Raw genomic sequence first — 23,247 nt, forward strand, 5'->3', positions numbered from 1 at the left:
GCTGGGAATTAATAGAAGCTATTGCTGTATCGGCAACAAAACTCAGAAATTGCAACGTAACTCCCTCTCTTCTGTGCTAGCATACCTTATGCTTTGTCTGCTGGTGGAGTCCTTCTGAGTTTAGGCTGACTCTCTGCTTATTCCAGATTGATGTTGCTGAATTGATTAGATATGAATGAGTGAGTGAATGAATGAATGAATGAATGAATGAATGAACGAAGGAAGGAACAGATGAGTGCCAGCCCTTTTTCATTTCTGTCCAGTAGGTATGAGTTCCTAGTCGAGAGGCTACGCTCTGCTGGCCAGTCCAGGTTTGTGGCTGTGGTGAAGGGTGTGTGGAATGCAGCCATTGGCTGCTTGCTCCATGACTTTGATAACCCATTCAGCAGCAGGTTTGGTTTTTTTTGTTTTTGTTTTTGTTTTTGTTTTTGTTTTTGTTTTGTTTTGTTTTGTTTTTTTAAATAGCAGGTCTTTGGGTAAATATCTTTATTTTTTCTTTATTTTACAGGGAAAATGAAGCATACTTTTTTAGCTCTCTCCTCTGTACCTTCTGTGATCATAAAAGTGAACTGTGAGTGCCTTGGTTCTTGTGGTTACAGTATTAATGCAAAGTACATGCCCTCTCTTTTCTCCTGTGTTTTATAGGCAGCCAGATGCCTCCACAGCCACCTGGAAGCCAGTCAGAGTCCAGTTCCCATCCTGCCTTGAGCCAGTCACCAATGCCACAGGAAAGAGGTGAGTCTCAGGACACACACATCCTTCCCACTATAGACAGGTTACATGAGGTTGCTCACCCACGTGGCTCTCTATAGTTTTTAAAGGCAGTGTTTCATATCAAAGGAATACAAATTTACATGGTAACATTTGGCCTAGGGGAACTCTAGACCCAAAGAAATATCATCTACACAGACCCATCTCATGTCACACTAATTCTGATAAGACAGTCCCTATCTCTCTCTCTCTCTCTCTCTCTCTCTCTCTCTCTCTCTCTCTCTCTCTCTCTCTCTTTCTCTCTCTCTCTCTCTCTGTGTGTGTGTGTGTGTGTGTGTGTGCGCGCACACTTTAACTAATCACTCATTGCTGTGGTACTTACCAGCAAATTTTGAGCACATAACAAAATCTTGTATACAATCGCAAGGTCTTCAGACTGGAGTCACCCTGAGAGACCACATAGTTTAATTCCAAAGGGAGGCCATAGAGTTCATTGTTGATTCCCTCACTAGAGGCTCGGTGGTGTCCAGGTCAGAAAGGGAGCTTGTGTTTCCATGGTGCTTTCAAACAGATGTCCTCCCACACTTTCCCACTCTCGGTGGCTTTACTTGGTACTAAATGTCACTCCGTGGTGTTCCCTGTGCCTGATATCCCTAGGCTTATCCCTTGGTCCTTTTGTCCTGGGTCAGATAGTACACTTGATGCTGGTGTAGCGAACAGTGGTTTTAACCTAGATCTGGAATAGAGAGAAGCTGCACTGCTAGAGCCTGGGTCATTTTAGCCTAGTTCTGTGGAGCAGGCGTGTTGTGCTTCTGTTGGTTCTGTGCCTGGCCTCTCCTGCCTATGGATCAGGTGCACTACTTTTTCCATACTGGCAGGCTTGGAGGCAGAAGCTCATGAGTGCTGGTGTTCCTGAGTATTCTTGGGAAGTTTCCTGGGATGGTTTTGAAACTTAGAGTGTGAGAGAGTCATGTGCACGTTGTGAGTCCCATTCCTGCCTGGGTTGCTATGGCAAGGTTAGGGTAGCACGGCTGAATCTGCACTGCTGGCCAGCTCCGAGCTTCTGCCAACGCTCAAAGGGGTACGAAGGGACTGTAGCTTCTTGCTCCTGGCCTGGCTCTTGGGTCTGTAGTTAAGCCAGTGAGGCTTAGGTAAGAGGAAATTTTCATGCACTGGGTATCTACCCCTCAGACTGGGCTGAATGCTAGCAAGTTAGAGATGGACATCTCTTGTTTGGAGGCCCTAAAATGCTAAGTACAGCATACTGAGAGGAGCCCTCACAGCCCCCGAATAGCATTGCTCAACCCTTAAAACTGGTAAAATTAGAAACACAGGTATGAAAACCTGGTATACCCAGGAAAGCCTAAGTAAGTGAGTTTGTGAGGCAGAGTCTGGGCACCCCCATGCATAGGTATTACTGTGTCTGTCATTCTTTCCTGTTACCTTTAGTGTGATTTGGGTAATAATACGCCCAAATGGACATGTGGTAATCTTGGCAGCTGGAACAACCATTTCCTTCAAATAGCAAATTAATAATTAATACTATAAGTTGCTAGATCTAAAAACATTTTATGAATATATTCCCTAACCCTCTTCTGAAAGACTTCTGAAAACGTGGCTGGACAGCTTCCAAAAACTTCTATTTTTTAAAAGTAACTATTAAGTTAAATAACGGGCTAACATGTATGAGTCAATTTTGCTTTAAAACTGGGTGAAGGGGATATAAAAATGTAAGTTTAAAAGAAAATAAGTTTATTATTTGTTAAAATTCAAAAGTGTTTGCTCCTAGTAATAGTTGATATAATGCTAATAAAGAAGCCCTTGTTTTATCACCCAATGTTGAGTACCAGACTTGTATGCATGCAGGGGCTCTTTAGACAACGCCTGGTTGTTCCCTCCTGTGCACTGAAGTTAGTGACCGCCACTTGTGCCCTTACCGTCTGCCCTCTGGCTTTGGTAGGACCAGAGAAGGATGTAGCTTCTCAGTTGCTCAGGGACAAGAGAACTGGGTGCTGTCCTTCCACATTTGTTGTGGTGAGTCGAAGCTGAAGTACTAAGTTGTCACACTCCACTTCCTTTTATGTATACTCATGACATACACGCTCATATCAAGGACTATACAACACTTTAATATAGACCCACAAAAGGACATTGTGTCTCTTCCTCTATGGAGGACAGCATTTGGAGCCCTTCAAGTCCTCATGACACAAGGGGAATGTACCAGTGTCTTGGAGCCAACTCCTTCCAGGCTCAAGATGCTGAATTCTTTTTAACTTTTTGTACTGACATTATTCCTTCTGCTTGGCCTTGTGCTCTTCATACCTTCATAAGCAACATGCCCTGTTCAGGAGTGGTTCACAAATGTCAGAGGCTCATGGACTGAACAACTTTGGTATCTCCAGGCTGTATGGTGCCCACATACCCTGAGGGATGAGTTTCTAAGCTCTGCAGCCTTCACTCCCCTCTTACACCTGGTGGCTCTGTTGAAGAGCATCGGTCACAAAGTCCTTTCCCCATGTTATACTTAGATGCAGGTAACCATGACTCATTGCAGCTTTATGTTTTTCTGCTTTTTATAACCTATGTTGCCACATCTGTGTGTAGCTCAGTCTACACACAGATGTGGCAACATAGGTTATAAAAAGGAGAGAAACTCTTTGTTGTTTGAACTTGTCATTCTTGTCTATACCAAGGTTCTCAATGTGTGGGTCTTGACCTTGGGGGTCAAACGACCCTTTCACAGGAATCAAATATCAGTTATTTATGCTATGATTAATAACAGTTACAAAATTACAATTATGAAGTAACAATGAAAATAATTTTATGGTCGGGATCATTAAAACATGAGGAACTATATTACGGGTTGCAGCAGTTGGGAAGGTTGAGAATAACTGGCCTGGTGTTCTCTCTAAATTCACTTATTTTCCAACATAAAGCTCTGTCTGATCTTTCACCACTGAAAGCTTTACTAGCTCAATAATTTTTCTTTAAAAAAAAAAGTCAAATCTTGAGTTTGATATTCTGTAATAATATGTATTTGTCAAGTCTTGTCGATGTGACAAAGATCTGATAGAGTAATGTAATGGATGGGAAGTGAGTTTGGGTTAGGGGTTTCACCTGACTACTGGCTGGGGCCTGAGGTAAGGCAGAGCATCCCAGAGGAGATGTCGCAGTGGAGCTGAGGTACTCACCTGACAGCAGGGAAGCAGGGCCAGGGCCAGGGCAAGAGATTCCCTCCACAGACGGGCTTCAGCCCGGCGTCCTCCAAGCAGGCCCTAGCTCCTTCCATCACCTCCACCACCACCATCTAACTATGGCTCTGTCCATGGATGAGTTAGGGATTAACTCAGAGCCTTCCTGATCCACTTGTTTAATCTGTGATTGGCTGTTCCACCTTCAGAGCCAAGGCCTCAACACAGTAGGTTTTCCTTGTGGGGGACATACATAAACATAACACATTTGTTACTGGTTCTTGTTTTAAGCCAAATCTCTCTGTAGAACTCATGTGACTGCGTGCAGCATTGCAGTCGTCTCAGCAGAAAGCAAAAAGGGTAAGAAAACTTGCAGAGGACTCTTACTTTCTAAAGAACAATTTTAAAAGACTGATTAATGTGTGGCTTGTTTCTCAGGAGGGCTTGAACAGAATATGGAATAGTCATCTGACTAGAAAAATAAGTACTAACACTAGAGGGATTACATTTTTAACCCCTAAAACACGTTAAGCCTAATGAAACTAGCAAATGTCCTTCTGCTTTATTGGATTAGCAATTAGGCGAAAACATTGAAGGAAGCCTTATTTATTTGGACAGATGTAGAGAGGTCAGAATTAATTTTTTGCAAGCCTTTTAATTGAATTGCCTTTTAATTTTCACAGTGGTATCTAGTTAAATATTCATGTTGGTGCTAGTGGCTTTCTGAAGGACTACACTGGAACTGGATTCATAAAACCAACAAGGCTTGTTTAACCCTTTTCATCTAGTGTGCCAGCAGGGACTTCCTGAGTGTAATCCCATAGTATTTGAATAATTAGAAGGTAGTAATGAGGATTTAATTAGTCCTTGAGATAGGTTAGAACAGAACCCCTAAGAACTTTCCCTCTTGGACACGGATCGCAGGCAGAATTGATGGTGCCGCTGGCTGTGATGTGCTGGAAAATGTATTCTGTGGCTTGAGGCAGTCCTTTGACACCATTGTGTGAGCATCAGATCAACATGGGAGGTGTCCTGGGTGAAGTCTTCCAGAAGCATTGAACAGCGGCCTCAACCTTCACTCTCTCTGTGCTGACCTACATAGAGATCTTAGTCTCTACTCCATGTTGAGAAAAGGATGCCATCGAAGCATGAGGGCCAACCATCCCTAAGTGAAGGACCACTCCTGCTGTAACAGAGACCAAGAGCAAAGCAGTGACAAAGTATGCATTTCCATAACTTTCAAGTATTTTGCATGGCCAAACATCATGGGGTGTATGTTAACAAAAATCACACACACAAAAGAAACTTGTCTCTGGAATCTCACCTTCACAGTGATGTTTCTCAGTAACTGTATCTTATAAATAAAATAGTCTGGGACCCAAGAAAGCATGTAACAGAGCAGGTGTATGACCTGAGATCCTTTTGTGTAGTGCTACAGTGAGTTAGAACCTGGGTGGTTACTGTTTGCTCTTCAGTGCTTAGGTGTGGGTTATTGATTCTTTTGTTGTTGCTGTTTTCTCTCTTGTTTGTATTTTATGTGTGTTGGCACGTTGTTTGCATGTGTATCTGTTCACACTAACCCTGTCTTAGAAACTCTGTGTACACTGGTTCTTTGAGCTGCCAAGATCCTGCCTGGCTCTCTCACTATTTTAGGTCCAGACCACTGACCTATGTTTAGCTTCAGAGTCAGTGCTTGCCAGTATGAGGTAAATGAAGAGGACCCTGCATGGTTGGTCCTCTCCCCTGCAGGTTGAGTGCCATAGCTGAGGCTAGCCGTCCTCTTGGCTACCCATGGGTGGGTAATGTTGGAGTATCCTAAGCTCTAGCACCATGGGGGACCAGGACTGTGGCCATCTCCACCTCAGTCCAGGGCTTTGGCCTCCATGTGCAGATTCTCCTTTTCATCTGCAGACACTGAGGAATCAGAAGATCTGGGTTTAGTTACAGTCTTTACCTTTAATGACTTTATGACCTTGGGCATTTGGTGAAATGCTTCCTTATACATAAAATGAAGCTCAGAATGTCCTTTGGATGCCCTACACATAGAGAAGACCTTGTATCTCAAGGGTAGTTCAGGGCACTGGTTATGAATATGATAAGCATCATGCAGGTTGCTCAGATGAGGGGCTGAGACCCACAGAGAGCCTTGTTTGTGTCTCTTGGGTATGGTTAGGAACATTCAGGATGCTGTGGCCACAGCAATACACTCACCCCCTGGCCCTCAACTCTGAAGGCAACTTTTTCATAGAGAAAGGCTGGCTGCTTTGCACCCATCTACCATCAGGTAATCATCCTGAACCTTCCCTGCCTCTGATTTACCCAGTGATAGATGATGTCTGTTTGGATGTAAGTCAGCAGTGGAGGGAGTCGGGTGGGCAGGGATGGCCTGGAGGCTGCCGTGAGGCCTGTGTGTGGAGCTCTGCAGTAGCAGGGAAGGAGGGCCATTCTGCCGGTTAACCTAATGGCACAGCTGGCACAGCACAGGGGGCCGGGTAAGAGCCGGGAACGGGTCATTAGCTTCAGTTTTCCTTGGAGCAGTTCATGTTGTGAAGAGAAGCAAGCAGGCAAATAAACACTGAGGATATCAAAATGTAACAAGAATGTTTCTTACCATCTACTTTCTTCTCCAGATGGGAATGTGACTCCTGTTTGTGGAGAGAAATGGCCCTGTCTGCTTTTCTAGTTGAGACACTATGCTGTGGGCATGTGACCCCCCCCCCCAATGTCATACATGTGGTGTGACATCTTCTATTGAAGTTGCTTGCAGGAACAAGGCAGTGATCCTGAGTCTTTTTAGCAGATGCCAGCATGAACATAGCTTCTCCAAGGACAAAGGAAGAGCATGTTTTGGTTTCAGTGGCTTCGGGAGCCTTGCCTGGCAGGTGCCCCTGGAGCTCTCAGCAGCTTCTGCCTTTGGTGAAGCAACTGAGTGTGAGCATGACTCAGGCATAGCTTTCCTCACAGCTCACTTCCTATAGAACATTCCATGATTTAGGCTTGGCTTTCATACCTGACCCCTTTTCTCCAACAAGGTTTGCAGAATTTGTCCCAAGGATAGGACAGTGACAGACAAAGGCCAAGACCCTGGTTAAAATTCCTTCCAGTTCAACTTTGGAAAGTCCCTGCCTTCCCCTTCGTTATTCTTTTCACTTTCAGTTTCCAAATGCTTTTAGGACTGGAGATAAATTCCTAATGTACAGTTCTTTCAGTTAGCCCATCATTGACGGCCTGACACTGCTGGGGTGGACTGGGATTTGCCTGTGTCTTTCCCACTGCTTCCTACATGACACGCACACCTCATGGCCTCAGTTTACCTCTTACAGTAGCGTAATTTCACTCTACCTCTGACATTTTGCAGACCCTTCGGAGGTCAGCTGTGTCCTTGTCTGGGGAAGAATCTTCCAACTTCCTCCTGCCATGGCCCAGGCTCGTGAGCTATCTGGGAAATGCTTATGACAGCTGCACAACTTAGGCACTTTAAGCATGCTTTAGTTCACTAAGGTTTGGTCTTTTTTTTTTTTACATTGTTCTTTCACAAATTCAAGAATCTCATTTATCATTTTCTTAAGCTGAGAGGAAAATGTCCAGTAAATGGATATAGGACCAGAGAAAACACTGGGCTGTCCTTGGTCTTTGCATCTGCAGAAATCCTAACCCTTTACGTTAATGCTTGTCACGATACTGGTGCTTGAGGTCCTGAGGTTAGCAGAAGTGCAGTCTGTGCTCCTTACCTGCGCATCTATTCAGGCTCTTGCAGGCATTCCTCAGCCTCAGCCCCCCTCCACCTTTCACTTGAGTTACCAGAGCTGGTAAGAGCTGGGGCCTCTGGCCTGATGCTGGCAGGCTTAGCTGGTCTAATCCACATACCATGGCATGCCAGTTATTTGGAAGGGTTTTTTTGTTTTGTTTTGTTTTTTTCTGGATAGTGATGTAATAAGGCAACCTACCCCTAAGCTCTGGCTGACTGTGAAAGGGAACTTGGCCACATGCAGCCTAGGCAAGGAGGGGCTCAGACTCCAGGCTAGCTGTGCTTGGAATGGCATTCCACTTGGGGGAAGTAACCATTGCTGGGACTTACACTCACTAGTGAGCTTTGTAGCGGAACCTGGCAAATGTGGAGGTAAATGGTGAGCTAGATAGAAATACCTGAATGAGAGCAGCTATCTCTTACTGAGCCTCTTGCGTGTGCTTGCATCAGCTCCACCTCTTATTTCCTCATGTAAGTAAGGCACAGTTGTCAGAATGGCAGCAGGCTAACTGCTCTATGGTAACTCCACATTCTGCCCTACGTTTTCTGACCAGAACCCAGTCTTTATGACTGCAGGCACAGTGGAGATGGGCAGAGGCACCTGGCAGATATTTAAAAGGAGTAAATAGACCTGTTTCCTGCCCTGTTTGCTCCAGCCCCACACTGGATAACTGCTTGAACAGATAAGGAAAGGTTTAAGCCTCAGGTGCTCACAATCTGTGGAAAAGAGCCACAGATCGCCATATCAGCATGCAGGCTGCTCCAGCACAGAGGCTGTGCCTGCTGCTAGTGAAGCACATAGTTTCATGCAAGACCAAGGCTGGTGGCAGGGAGGAGCAATCAGGTGGGAGTCCATGACTTTGACAACACTCAGCAGAGGCCACTGAGCAGTTTGTTTGTCTCCCTGGCCTCCCCTGGTGGGCTTCTCTTCCCATCTGACTGCAGCTTGCACATAATAGTGATGAAGCCTTTTGGGGCCATAGAGGGCACATGGATAAATAAAATGTGCACATGCTCCTGAGCATACATCAGTGAGGGTATAAAGTGTTTCCTGTAGCTGTGTGATGTGTATTTTAACTCCATGAATAGCAAAGGAACCTCTACAAGCTGCTGTTCTCAGGATGCCTTGAAACTTCAGTGAGCTACTAATGGGGCTGACCCCACAAAAATGGTACCCATAGCAAGTCAAACACTGTTACCTCTGCAAACAGCACTTTACCTCAAAGTGAGACTGGGTCTCCAATACTTTGCCAAGTGACTGGATGCACAGATATTTGTGAGTCTCACAAGCTCTCAGCACCTGAGTGATGGGTGCTGGGGATTGCTGGGGTAGTAGAGTAGGGGCTTAGGTACAAAGTTGTGTGTGCCAGGCTTTCAAGCCTGGTCACTTCTGTAGAGCAGTCAACAGTGAGCCAAGCAAATAGTCTGTGAACTAAAATCCACACTTAGATTTCTCCTTCCTGTCAGAAATCCATCTATATTTACAACGTGAGAAAGCCGGTCTTTGTGAGACATAGAAATCTAATGCTTTGTCCCATGTTTGAACTTTTTCCTGCTAGATACTTGGTTGAGACATGTAATTCTTTTCCCACATACAGTGACTCAGTGTAGAGGCAATTCGTCGCATATTCTCTACACTTCCCTTGCTAGAAAGTTTGGCTTCTAACTAGCGATACTTCACACCTTGTACAAGCACAGCTGCAGTCTCTCAGCTGCCAGGTTTTCTCTTCTCCAGATGCCACAAGCAGCCTTCCGTAATAACTTGCTAAAAGCAAATTACAGACAAATAAATATTAACACCATAAATAGCCAGAAACATTTTTATTGATTTTTGATTTTTTTTTTAATTTTTTTACTTTTTGGAGGGCAGGGAAATAATGGCCATTTTCTTCAAGAAAACTTTAAAGTGATAACAAAAACAAAGTCTGAGTCCAAAGAAATATTCATGGAAACTATGGACATATTGAATCTACCACCAGCCCACCCTCACCCTACAAGGGGAAAAAAAATGTCTGACTAGAATGATAGCTAACTAGAAGCTGAGCAGTGGTGGCACACACCTTTAATCCCAGCACTCAGGAGGCAGAGGCAGGCAGATTTCTCAGTTTGAGGATATCCTGGTCTACAGAGCGAGTTCCAGGACAGCCTGAGCTACACAGAAAAACCCTGTCTCAAAAAATTGAGGTAGGGGGGCATTCTGGTCCACTGTCAAGCTTCAACCTGTTAGGGTGAGGAGCGGCCAGAGGTTAAGAATCTGATTGCCGTCTACACAGCTGACCTGGACACCAGAACTAACCCCGTCCGAAACATGCTGCTCTGGCCTAGACCTCCTCTCCTGCTGACCCTGGCCCCTTGGGGACAGGCAAGTTGCCATCAGCAGTCTTTGTTGGGACTACTACAAGTTGCTGCTACGGTGTTTATGATGAAATATTTTTCACTCACAGCACTCCTGTGAGGCAAATAAAACTGTCCCCACTTCACAAATGAGGAAACAAAAATAAACATGTATGTGTTGTTTCTATAGTTAGAGTAGAAACTCCTTTTTCAAGCAGCTTCTGTCTCACTTTTCACCAATGTTTTTACAAGATTATGTCAGGATTCCATAACTGTTTAAAAATTGGAAGTCTTAGGAACTAGGAGTGTAGCTCAATGGTAGCAGATGCCAATCATACATTAGGTCCTAGGTCCCATTCCCCACACTGCTAAAAAGAAACAACTAGAAACGTTCAGTAGAATTACTGCTGGCATGTAGCTGTGAGTCTGAGTTCAACATCACTGCACGGGCCTCCTGCTGACTTATAACTTCAACACCACTCCCCTGCAGACCTTTCCTTGTGATACACATCGTGCAAAGTGTGCAAAATTCTGTCACTTTGCTGTTGTGGCAGTATATGGCCAGCAAACCAAGAGGCTAACTTTCTGTGGACTACAGAGAAGGCTGTGAGCCCTTGTCTGTTGTCTGTAGGAGGGGTATTGGTCAGGGGACAGTTACACATGTATGTACAGAGGATGGTAGAACCAAACTCAGAGGAGCCTTTGAACAGTGTTCATATTTACTCATGAGAAAAAAAAGTAGAAAGTACAACACAGACACACACACATCAGAGAGAACACGCTGAAGCAATGGCCACCCTAGGCAGGAGACCCAAGTGGGTTGCTTTCCAGGATGTACCCTTCCTAAACCCCTTGGGATGTGTGCACAACTGAGTGCCCAGGTGATGCAGATACAAAAGTAAAACAGATGGGGAAATAAACACAAGCTTCGTTCTAGCTGGAAACTATCTGAATGCATGGGCCGTCTGGGAGTCAAAAGGCTTTGGTGTTTGGGAGCCAGGAGCTCTTTTGTTGCAGAGCACTTTCCCGTGCTCACATGTTGAGCCTTGCAGGAATCTTCATCTTTAGAGGAGACAACTGCTGCCTGGGAGAGATTATATAAAGGTCACAAGTTAAAGTGAATGTGCTCTGCACTATATTCATTGAACACCTGTCTCTCCAACTAGATTCTGCGCTGCTAACAGCACAGCCCTGGAACAAGACCTTCTTTCTGCCCCCCTAGCCCAGGTCAGCCAGGTGGTGATTGCTGAGACAAGTCAGGAAGGCACAGATGGGGGCACAGGGAAAGGAAAAGGGGTAACTCCTACAAAAACAAGGAACCAAGATCTTATGAAGTTCTACTGGACTGCATGAGTGGCTCAGTGATAGAATGCTTGCCACATCCTGCATGAGGCCATGGGAAAGAGAAGGAACTCCTTATAATTTGAACATTTAAAAGGCTACAGAGAAATTGGCTTTCTGATCCGAATGTCTACGTGGGAGGTAGAGGCCACACCCCATAGAGCTTTGTCTCTAGGTTACAGGATTTTGATGCTGTCACGGTCCCCAGGATTTATGTTTTGCCTTCAACCTCCTTTCAAATAAAGCCTTTGTACAAATTTTGTTTTCTATACAATGCAAATGATCATTTGGATTCATTTGAATAGAACTGTCAACTGACATCTGTATCTTTAAGGATTGAGTAAATGCCCAGAAATGAAGTAACTTACTGAGGCAAGACTTCTCAGAGCCTTTGTGATCAGCTTCTAGCCATAGGACGTGTCCCAGCAGTGGCAGGGAGTACAGGGTGTGGTGGGGCAGCAGTGCCACTTTTACAGTTGAGGGACAATTGAATGCTGAAGGGGCCGTCGTTGCTGCACTGACCAGCCAAGAGGGAAGCCATTGCACACAATCATCATGGTACTGAGAGCCATTTTTATTAACTAGGGCTCTGAAAACCTGGAAAATTCCACAGTAGAGCTCCGGTACTGTTTCGTGTAACTTTAGTGCTTTGATTCCTGTTTTCAGATTGGCAAAGCAAACATTTTTTTCTAGGAGCTGCTAGTTGAGCCTGATTTCATAAGAGTTCTCTTTATAAATAAATTAAATAGGATAATAATAAGTACACTGTCCCTGTTTGCACTTTAGTCTCCGTAGGCACAAGCCATGTTAAAAGATCTCATTTTGTTCTTAGTAAAACATGGTGTCTGTCACCTGGTAGCTTTGCTTTCCCAGGCTTACACTGCCTTCACACAGCTCTGCCTTTGCCTGCAGCTGCAGAGGCTCCACTGAGGCTCTGCACAGGCACACCTGCCTCTGCCCAGTCAGTGCCTCCACTGAGAAACACAAGCATTCTCACCCACCTGCCTGCTATTGAGACTTTGACAGTGCCACTTTGAACACATCTGTTGGCCTAAGTGCCTAAAGTGGATATTTTAACTTTACATTTCTGAATAACTTAAATACATGTTTTCTTGGCACATTTAAAAAAAAAACCAAAAAACAAAAACAACCTATTTATCAAGTCCCTTCTGTGTCATGCTCCACAGAGTCCAGGGTATCTATGCAGATACTAAAAAGGCAGTTTGGGTTGGGTGTGGCACTGCTTCTGCCCATCCCCATGTGCAGGAGCACAGAAGGTGCAGGCTGTGCTGGGAGATCCAGCCTTTTTAGGGAGACTCTCACAAAAGGCTGTGGGTGCATCCTATGTGCCGTGCACTCTGCAGGACAGTTAGGCTGAAGCACTGAGTGACACAAAGTGGTCTTTGCTTTTTGTGGAGCTTCTTAGTGAGTAAGAGAAGGAATATGCAAGCTAAAAATAGTCCTGGGGGTGGGGAAATTGCTCCATGATGCCTTTCATCTAAGCATGAAGGCATGCAGGGATGCCAGACCACACATAAAAGCCAGGTAGGTGTGGCAGCTGCTTCTAATCCCAGCACTCAGGAGGTGAGGCTGAATTCCTGAGGCAAGCTGGCAAGCTGAGCTAGCTGGACTTGCCAAAGTCTGGGTTAGCAAGAGATTCTGCCTCAGTAGATATGAAGGTGATAAAGGAAGGCATACACCCAATGTCAACTTCAGCTCTTCACATGCATGTGCAGACAAGTACACCACACACGTGAACATGCATACATATATCACATAAACATCTACAAACAATAATAATAATAATGCATCCCTCTAGGCTATGACAAGTAGTGTGAAGGCATCTGAGGAAGATGCAAAGCTGATTCAAACTGAGCTTGGTCAGCCAGGAAAAGCAATGGAAGCACTGAGCACAGGGAGAGACATCTAAAGGTTAGGGACAGGGGAGAGTCAGGACAGTGCCCGATGCCATCTTCTGGGAAGGACAGGGAGGCCAGTGGAGGACACTCTGGAGGAGGAAGAGAGGCTGTGGTAAAGGGTCAGTGTGAAAGGCCTCCAGCAGTCCATGTTTTGTAGGCCCAGGTACAGTAGAAAGCTGCCAAGGGATTTATGCAAGTGAAGGATGTGCTCTGATACTTTCTCTTCAGTCCTGAAAGTTAACTCTTTTGCAGCTTTGTAGCAAAGAATAAGTAAGAGGAAGGGGCTTGTGGGTAGTTAGACCATAGCTGGGAGTAGGCTCTGCAGTGACAGAACAGAAGGGAGGAGCCCTTCAAGGAATATGGCAGTCATCGAGGCTGGCTAATGGCTGGAGTATGTGACAGAGAGGACGAAGGGAACTTCTGACAGAAGCTTCCAGGCCTGTAATGGCATCCATCATACTAAGGGTGGGAAATACAACTGGCAGAGCAGGTTCAGGGGTACAGAGCACAGATGACCTGGGATCCCTCAGTGAGTTGGCTCCTCGCAGGTCTTCAAGCTGTTTAGGAATCCAGCTGAACAGCTGTCCGAGGAGGGCAAGGAGAGCTGAGGGTGCAAGGGAAGAAGGCTGGGTGCTGTAGACTTATACTCCAGAGAAGGCACAAGCCCAGCCCAAGCCAGCATGAGTGCAGGCTACCCCACTGTAATTGTTGGATCTACAAAAGTGGTCTCATGCTGACTGCCTCTTCTCCCCATTCCTGTGAAGTTCCTTTGATCAAGGCCACAGACGAATGGTGTTCCAGAAACTCAAGTGAAAGTTCAGGATTTCTCCTGGGATGTCCTCATGGTGCCCTCCCAAGCTCCACCCTTGGTTTGAGATGCCTTTGGATGTTTCTTTATGGGAATCTGGTGGTGTCAAGCCTCTCTCCATCTACCTTCTACACAACCCCACGGGCACTGTGTACACAAGTGATAAGACGCCTGCCTTTCTGTGTTTCTTTGTCTCCCATGTAGGTTTTATGGCAGGCACACAGAGAAACCCTCAGATGTCTCAGTACGGACCTCAGCAGACAGGACCATCCATGTCGCCTCACCCTTCTCCTGGGGGCCAGATGCATCCTGGGATCAGTAACTTTCAGCAGAGTAACTCAAGTGGCACATATGGCCCACAGATGAGCCAGTATGGACCCCAAGGTAATAAAGCAAGACATTCTCCAAAATGAATGGTGGGAGCTGGTAGGGTTTTCGCAGTACGCTAGCTCGCCGAGGTTTTACTGGTATAAACACACAGTACAGTTTTGTTGTTTGCTATGGCAGATGAGTAAATTAATGTGAACCCATGATGTTTACTTCATGATGGTTAGTGGTGAGTGCTTGCTCACATGTGAGTGGTACTCATTAAGGAGTAGACTCGGTACTGTGATATAGCTCCAAGTGCCAGTAGAGAAAGGCACAGCCACGTAGGTTCCCGGAACGTCTCTAGTTTAAGCTTTGGCCCAGTTTTACAGCCCACACACACACACTAGTAGCCCCCCTAGGACGACCAGAAGCTTCCTGCTCAGCAGAGTGTGTCCAGTCCAGGGTCTGATCTTCCCTCAGATGCTCCAGCAGATGCATAGTAGCTCCCACTCCCCTGACCATTGCATCCTCACAGAACACACCCTGCCAGGACTGCAGGCCTGAGGCAGAAAGTGAGGAGGGTGTGGGAGAATATGCAGAGCCATACCCACGTACACTGTTTCCAGAGTGCCCTCCTGGAAGTGTCAGGTACATGGAGAGCCCTGCTGTCAGAGCTTTAAAGCTGATAGACATATTTTGAAGTCACTTTGGTAGTAAGACATCTAAATTATCCTGCCTGCATTATATTGTGTGTACTGAAATTAGACATTAATAGGTCATTTGGGAAGACTGATATAATCTGGCACAGTTGCTGAAAGTCCTCATATCTGAGAATGCCAAAACATTCAGAGTTAAGACAAATGTCCAGTTTCTTTGACTTGCAGCCAGAGCTGGACCTACCCACAGGAAGCCTGTGTCTTGGTGGGATCTATGTTTGTATAGTAAACAAGCTGGGTTTCCTGGAGGCTGGCCAGTTAGCCCTTGGGGATTTCTGAGGATCAGCAAGTGTCCTGGAGACCTTGGCTTTCTCTGAAGCTAGTTCTTCTCAGTCTGTAAGCAGTGAGTCACCGGTGTGTTGTTTGGAAGCTGTCTCTCTGAGGTGTACTCAGAGCTGTCAGTGTGGCAGTTTCTTTACCTTCTACTGCTTTATTGTGCTTGCTTTTCCACTGTTTCTGTTGCTAGGAGAACTCTTAGGATGCTCATAACCCTTTCCAAATGGTCCCTTCCTGCTTCATTTGCCTGTGAGCAAAATGGACAGACTTAGGGTTCGGCATGACTGAATTCGTAGCATGTCATGAAGTCTTCCATGCTAATCCTGCAAGCCTAGGAGTGTTGAACAGCAGTCTGAGGCTGAGCTTACTGGGCTCCAAGCCAGGCCACTGTGGGATCCCATGTGCCTACCCTCTACCAGGCCTGAGTGGGCTCTTCACAACAACCAAAGCTGGGCTCTTTAGCTATGGTAGAAAGAAGCTTGGACAAGTATTTGTAAATCGTGTAGGTACAGAATTGTGGGCCTTTCCTGAGATGTAACTGGACAAGTCTGAGCCCCGCTCTCAGACCCAGGGCTTCCATTTGTGCTTCATGCAGAACCCTGCAGGATTCACAGGTGGGCTTGGTGCTTGTGATGATTCCTTGGATCCTCTGAGACATTCTGTGTGCATAAGCCACAAGCTCTGCTGGAGGAGCTGAGATTAGGGAAGGCCACTGCTAAGGAATGGATTTATTATTATTATTATTATTATCATTATTTTATTATTATTATTACTATTATTATTTTGTTTTTAGTAGGCCTGTAGATTCTCCATATCAGTACATTGGACAATCCTTCCTTTAAGAGCACTGAGCCAGGCAAATGCTCATACAAACTGCTCTGTGTCTTAGAAATCGTGAGCTCGCCGGCCAGTGGTGGTGCATGCCTTTAATCCCAGCACTTGGGAGGCAGAGGCAGGTAGATTTCTGAGTTCAAGGGCAGCCTGGTCTACAGAGTGAGTTCCAGGACAGTCAGGGCTATACAGAGAAACCTTGTCTCAAAAAAAAAAAAATAAAATAATAATAATAATAATAATAATAATAATAATAATAATAATAATAATTCGTGAGCTCTTCCTGTGAATTCCTTCTCCCCGGAAGGACATTGTTTATGTCACCTTGGAAGTAAGTTGCTTCCTGGTCCAGGGCCTTTTCCATAACATCAGTGTGGTGTATCTTCAGGAGGACACGTCATGAGTTTACTAGAACAAGCAGACAGCAGGGACCTTCTGAAGCAAGGCTGGTGTTCCACACCTGCTGTGCTCCTGTATAAGGAAGGGCCTCTGCCTAGCCCTCCAGCTCAGGCCCTCTGACCTTGTCTTCCTGTGGGGCATCAACACCACCATTCCCCCCCACACACTGACACTAGGGAGCTTAAAACCAATGTCCAGGCTCTGCCCATGTTCAAATCCCAGGCACCCATCTTGTCTCGGCAAGCACTAAAGGATATGAAATGACATAGGCCATGTAGCCTGGCATGTTCCAGCAGAAAATGCTCTGCCTGTGTGTTCCTCCTTGGAATGCCTGTTGAGCAGAGACCCCACCACTACTACCATGAGGGATTTTTCCCTCTTCTCCCTCACAAGTATTTACATTATCAGTAAAGCAGTTGGCTAGTATCTTCTTGTTAAAGGTTGCAATAAGAAAGGCATGGATGTGAAAGACAGGTCCTCGGTCTCATCCCTCAGGCTGTTAGCATAGGACTTTGATCTGGGGTTGATTTAAGGCATCCTGGGATTCCACCTCACACCAGTCAGAATGGCTAGGATAAAAAACTCAGGTGACAGCAGATGCTGAAGAGATTGTGGAGAAAGAGGAACACTACTTCATTGGTGATGGGATTGCAAGCTGGTACAACCACTCTGGAAATCAGTTTGGAGGTTCCTCCGGAAATTGGACATAGTTCTACCAGAGGACCCAGCTATACCACTCCTGGGTATATACCCAGAAGATGCTCCAACATGTATTAAGGGAACATGCTCCACCATGTTCATAGCAGCCTTATTTATAATAGCCAGAAGCTGGAAACAACCCAGATGTCCCTCAACAGAGGAGTGGATACAGAAATTGTGGTACATCTACACAATGGAGTACTATTCAGCTATTAAAAACAATGAATTAATGAAATTCTCAGGGAAATGGATGGATGTGGAGAATATCATCCTGAGTGAGGTAACCCAATCACAAAAGAACACACATGATGTGCACTCTCTGATAAGTAGTTATTAGCCCAGAAGTTCTGAATACATGAAGTACAATCCACAAACCAGAAGAAACTCAAGAAGAAGGAAGACCAAAATGAGAGGCTCTGACAGTACCTGACTAATACAGAAGTAGAGGCTCACAGCCATCCATTGAACTGAGTACAGGGTCCCCAATGAAGGAGTTAGAGAAAGGACTGAAGGAGCTGAAGGGTTTGCAGCCCCTAGGACTAACAACAATACGAACTAATTAGTACCCTCAGAGTTCCCAGGGACTAAACCACCAACCAAGGAGTACACATGGTGGGACTGATTGCTCCAGCAGCATGTGTATAGTAGAGGATGGCCTAGTCAGTCATCAGTGGGAGGAGAGACCCTTGGCCCTGTGAAGGTTCTGTGCCCCAGTATAGGGGAATGCCAGAGCCAGTAAGCGGGAGAGGGTGGGGTGGTAAGCAGGGGGAGGGGGCAGGGAACAGGGGTTTGTTCTTGTTTTTGGTTTTGGGGTTTTTGTTTGTTTGTTTGTTTGTTTTTTGGAGGGGAAACTGGGAAAGGAGAAATCGTATGACATGTAAATAAAGAAAATATCTAATTAAAAAAAAGACATCCTGGGGAAGACATTTTACAGCTTCTTTGGCTAACCCCATTTCAGTATCAGATGTAGCATTTACAAAACTGATTAGCCAAAAAAGCTGGAACCAGATGAGGTGGCTCATGCTTATAATCCCAGCATGCAGGAGGCAGAGGCAGGGGAATCACTGTAATTTGAGGCCAGCCTAGGCTACACCGTACACACCATTGAGCTGTATGCTGAGCAGGGTTCACATTTGAGCCAATGGACAGACAGGTTTTCTCTGCTTCTCTAAGGGAGAGAGCAAGCTCAGCACAGGTGCACACCTCCTCTCCATGCATGACTGTAAGGAGTGGCGCAGTCATCACTTTGCAGGTCTGGACTGGTACCCACAGGCAGGACCAGACTTCACGCCCAGTGTGAGGGATTGCTGAGCCTACTTTGGCCACAAGCTCCCATCTCCTCCGAGCTGCAGTTAGGTTCCCACGGTGCGTTTAGACAGCGAGTGTCAGGAGATGAGGGACTGATTCTTGTCTCCAAGAATAGCATCTTGGAGCTTTAGGAATGAAAAAGTATCAGAAATACTCAGAAACCTGCCAAGCATGGTGATTCACAGCTGTAATCCCAGTACTTGGTAGCCGAGGCAGGAGGATTGCTGCAAGTTTCTCAGCCCCAGGCTACAAAGTGAATCTCCAACTAGAAGGAAGGAGAGAAAGAAAGAAAGAAAGAAAGAAAGAAAGAAAGAAAGAAAGAAAGAAAGAAAGAAAGAAAGAAAGAAAGAAGAAAGAAGGAAGGAGAATCAATTAAAATTTAAAACTCACAATGAAGAAGAAATATGAAGGAGATTAGGAGGATAATTCCTGTGAGGTACAGAAGAAACAGGGTGTTAGAAATATATTGTAATGCTATAAAATTGAATTATTAAGTATACAAATAAGATGAAACCAAGCTAAATGTGTAAAAGTGTTTAATTACAGCATATTTTATGAAATAGCACTTTGCTCCCTTCAAGCAAACACATGTAATAACTACCCTTGCGAAGTGTTTACAAGGAGAGAGGGCCTCAGAGACTCACTTCTGCAAATAGAAGGGAATTATGTAATTAACATTAATTATTAATGATGAATTTGGGCAAAAGAGGGCAGAAATCAGTTTGATCTTCATAGCCTTTTACTTTACTTGTCTTCCCTAGAAAAACATCCTGCACTGACCGTCCTCAAATTTTGTTTATTTGTTTTCTTGCTTTTCAAGACAAGGTTTCTCTGTGTAGCCCTGACTATCATAGAACACACCCTGTAGCCTTTGCTGTCCCAAAACTCACAGAGATCAGCCTGCCTCTGCCTCCTGAATATTAAACTCTACTTTATGGCTCTCAAATATTTTTTAACAGCTGTCCCTTACTGCCAGAACCTCGAGGGTCTAGCCTCGGTTTGCTAGAATAAGCAGCTTTAGGCAAGTAACAGTAATTCTAAGTGTGGATTCGCACCAGCTGCCACTCATGTAAGCACATCTGGAGTCTGCACAGGCTGAAGCTGGCCCTGCAGGTTATGCTTGTCAGTCGGTCTAAGGAGTTTAAACTCCAGTTACTTTGGAAGAGCTGTCTTCAGAAAGGTTTAAGGCTTTCTTTAAGGAAGCAAGACCCCCTCTAAGTCTAGGATTTTTTCTTCTTTTCTCACAAATCCAGCCAAAGCAAATTTCAAATGATATTCAGCTGGAGTGTGCACTGCTCCAAGACTGAATTGCATGGTAATTTTACAACTATTTCAGTTCCAGGGACGTGAGGTGTAAATGTCAGAAACTGTCAGCCGGCTAGCCATTTGAGAGTCCCACATGGGCGCCCAGTGTCACTATGACCCAGGGCTTCCAGCTCCATTCTTAAAAGTCCCATCTTTGTCTGAAGACTCAGTACATTCTGCCCTCCCAGAGAAGGAGTGCACCTAGTCCCCCAACTCTGCAGGAGACTGCCAGTAGCCTGGTTAGTCTTCCAGAGGCTGCTTCTGGGTAGGCCCTTCCTTCATGCCGTGTCTTCCTTTCTTCTTGAAACAGCTGGTAATATGCTTGCTACACTAACCTTTGGCATTCATCCCTCAGTCTACCCATGTAATTTTCCATTAAAGGAATGTCTAATCCTCAGTCTTAATAATACTAAGAAGAATCATTGCATTACCAAAGTGGTTAGTGAAACTGAGTCATATTTGGATGCTCAAATTTAGCTTGCATATTACAAAATTTAAGCATGAATATTTCCTAGTCTTAATCATCATCATGATTTGATCAAATTCTATAAATTGGGAATTTAAAGTACAGATTAACTTAAAATGAAAACTATATAAGGCAACTGTACATTGGCTCCCGTGAGGCTCCTGGTCTCCCTCTAATGAAAGCCCGCAGTACTGAACTCCACTCCACAGGTCACTAAGAATGTTCCGCCAGTCACCTTCCAGGAGGACACCATAGGCGTCCAATGGTGTAGATCAAGTTGCCTCTTGCTTCGACAGGTACCTCCTGCTGCATCCTCTCTTCCTTGTGCCTGGTGCAGCCCCTCTGGACACAAGGACACAAAGCTCCTGCCGCAGCCAGGCAGTGGTGGCGCACACCTTTAATCCCAGCACTTGGGAGGCAGAGGCAGATGGATTTCTGAGTTCGAGGCCAGCCTGGTCTACAGAGTGAGTTCCAGGACAGCCAGGGCTACACAGAGAAACCCTGTCTCAAAAACAAACAAAAACAAACAAACAAAAAGCTCCTGTAGCATATGGTACATGAATGTCTTACTCTCTGAATCCTTGTTTCTTGTTATGGAAAATGACACTTTATACAAGATAGGCTATAGCGTGGGGTAGTAGTCTTAACACACACACATGCATATATGTCACGACCTACTGTTAATGTCGCCCCTCAGGAGCACAGTTGGGTCTATACAACGGGTAGGCACGTAAAGTTGTGCTGTCTTGACTGTTCACTGATTCAGAACTCATAGAAGAGTTTTTTGTCTGCTTCACGAACTCACAATGCCTTGCAGCAGTCACTACTACAAACGGTGTCCCCAGCAGCTGCCCTCAGTTACTGGCTATTCATCACCTCGTCCATAGGTGAAGCGAAAGCAGCTTTCTGGAAGACACATGTAGACCTGATCCGCCCGCCGTCAGGCTGGCTCCTGGTAGTTTCCAGATGTCCTAGGCTCTGCATTAGCTGTCAGCCTTGGTGTTTCCTTGATGGTCCTGGAGAAAGAGTGACCCCTCCCCTCTGTGTTGCTCACTGCTCTGTAGATATTTCTGTTTCTTCTTCCTGGATCCCATCACCAGGCATGTGCTCTGTGTTCCTTCCTTGGCCCACCTCGGCTCTCCATCTCTGTTCACTGTTGGATGGCTCAGGGCCTGGCATTTTAAGAGCCTCCTAAGAACAAGTTTTTGAATGACTTTTGCTAAGGAGAGGAATCCAGCCCAGACGTGGCTGCCTGCCTTGTGGGCTTAGGGAGGTTGGGGTGGGGGCACTCTGGGGTGCGTAAGAGGCGAGTTGCATGCTGTGTCCAGTCTGCAGGATGTGAAACTAAGGCCAACTCTTTGCCATTTCTTTATTTTATGTATTGAGCTTGCATTACTTTGTAATTAGGTTTTTGTTTTGTTTTTTGTTTGTTTTTTGTTTTTTTGAGAACTGTTAATAACACATGCGGGGGGGGCAGATCTTCTTAAAGTTGAAAGTGATATTGCAGTAACAAGCATAGTGCAGAATGGGTATATACTTTACAGTTTAAAGAAGTTTTAAATGTATATTGACCTGGGAATAGCAAGATGCCTTGGATACCAGTGCAAAGCACTCCAGTAAACAGTAGGATTCAGTAAGATCAGTCGACTTTAATTTTCAACCTCCATTTGATATCCTCTTAACTACTTGATCTATGGCCCAAAGTGGATTGTGTGTAGATCCCAGTAGAGGGAGGAGTTTCTGGTTTTTTTTTTTTTTTTTTTTTTTTTTTTTTTTATCTATCTATTTTTTGTTGTTGTTATAAATATAGAAAAGTTTTTACCAGCAAAACACATAATAAAAATACTTAGTTATCTGTCATGAGCAAAATGAAAATTAAAGCCATGATGCATTTTGTCCCATGCCTGTTAGAATGGCCAGGACTTTTGAAGAGTTGGCAATATCAAGTCCTGGCTGTCATCAGTAACTTCCATGCAGTACCTAACGAGTATGTACTCAAAGTACATGGTGACCACCTAGCGGCTTCCTGTGGAGTTAAAAATCACGCTTACTAAGTAAGCTTGAATTTCCCAAGAGAAGCAAAACAAAAATACAACCACACAGAGCTCAGTTCACAACTACCAAAAATTACTGCAACAGGTGGACCTGTGATCACAGTCATGAGTTGCTTAACACTGTGGTGAATCTGGGGTGTGTGGCTGACTGACTACAGAGGGAGCTGCTGGTCATGATGACAGGTCCTATGTCCTGCTTGCACTGGTGGCTGTGGGACTGTATTTGCTTGTTACGTGTAAGGTTTATTTCCATCTACAGGCTTCGTGTAGGGTTCCTACTGAAATGGGAACACTGGCTAAGGAGCAAGGCAAATGCTTAGCCCTGGTCATAAATAGATGCATGTGAGTGGGCCCGCCCGCCTAGTGTGTGCCTGCTGTCCACAGAGGATGGAAGACAGAGCTATAGATTGTGAGCTGTTAGGAGCTGATCCCAGGTCCTCTGCAGGAGCGATAAGCTTTCCCAACCATGAAGCCATCTCTCCAGCCCTGTGAATATATATTTTACAGCATGTAACTCTCATGCAGGTTGTATTACCCAAGGTAGAAGGTCTGCGTTTTGAAGCCTATTACCTTTTGTCCTCCTCGGTATAGGAAAATGGAACCTAGTCTTTGTAGCCCAGGCACAAGATCTCATGTGAGAGGAGAAACAGTGGGTTTAAGAACAGGAACTGCAAGTATGGATTGTGACTACCAAATCCTAACATGCTCGAGTCAGATACAAAATTATCTGCAGCCCTCCTAAAATAATGGTGGTGACTTAAGCAGAGTGTAGCTGCTGCTTCCTCTGTCTGGTACTTGAATGTAACTCCTGCTGGGTTGAAATCTGAATTCA

The 23,247-nt window shown here is 45.2% G+C and overlaps 1 protein-coding gene across 3 annotated transcripts in view; it reads left to right on the forward strand.

The window, feature by feature from the left end:
• The window catches only part of Arid1b (AT-rich interaction domain 1B), a 350,225-nt gene that overhangs the window by 268,574 nt on the left and 58,404 nt on the right, over positions 1–23,247 (forward strand). For all 3 annotated transcript variants that reach the window (XM_031352241.1, XM_031352240.1, XM_031352242.1), the window contains exons 6-7: positions 646–735; positions 14,257–14,436. In XM_031352241.1, coding sequence (XP_031208101.1) covers positions 646–735; positions 14,257–14,436 — 270 coding nt within the window. The remainder of the gene's footprint in view (positions 1–645; positions 736–14,256; positions 14,437–23,247) is intronic.

The sequence above is a fragment of the Mastomys coucha genome, unplaced genomic scaffold (genome assembly GCF_008632895.1).
Source record: "Mastomys coucha isolate ucsf_1 unplaced genomic scaffold, UCSF_Mcou_1 pScaffold5, whole genome shotgun sequence".
Classification (NCBI taxonomy): domain Eukaryota; kingdom Metazoa; phylum Chordata; class Mammalia; order Rodentia; family Muridae; genus Mastomys; species Mastomys coucha.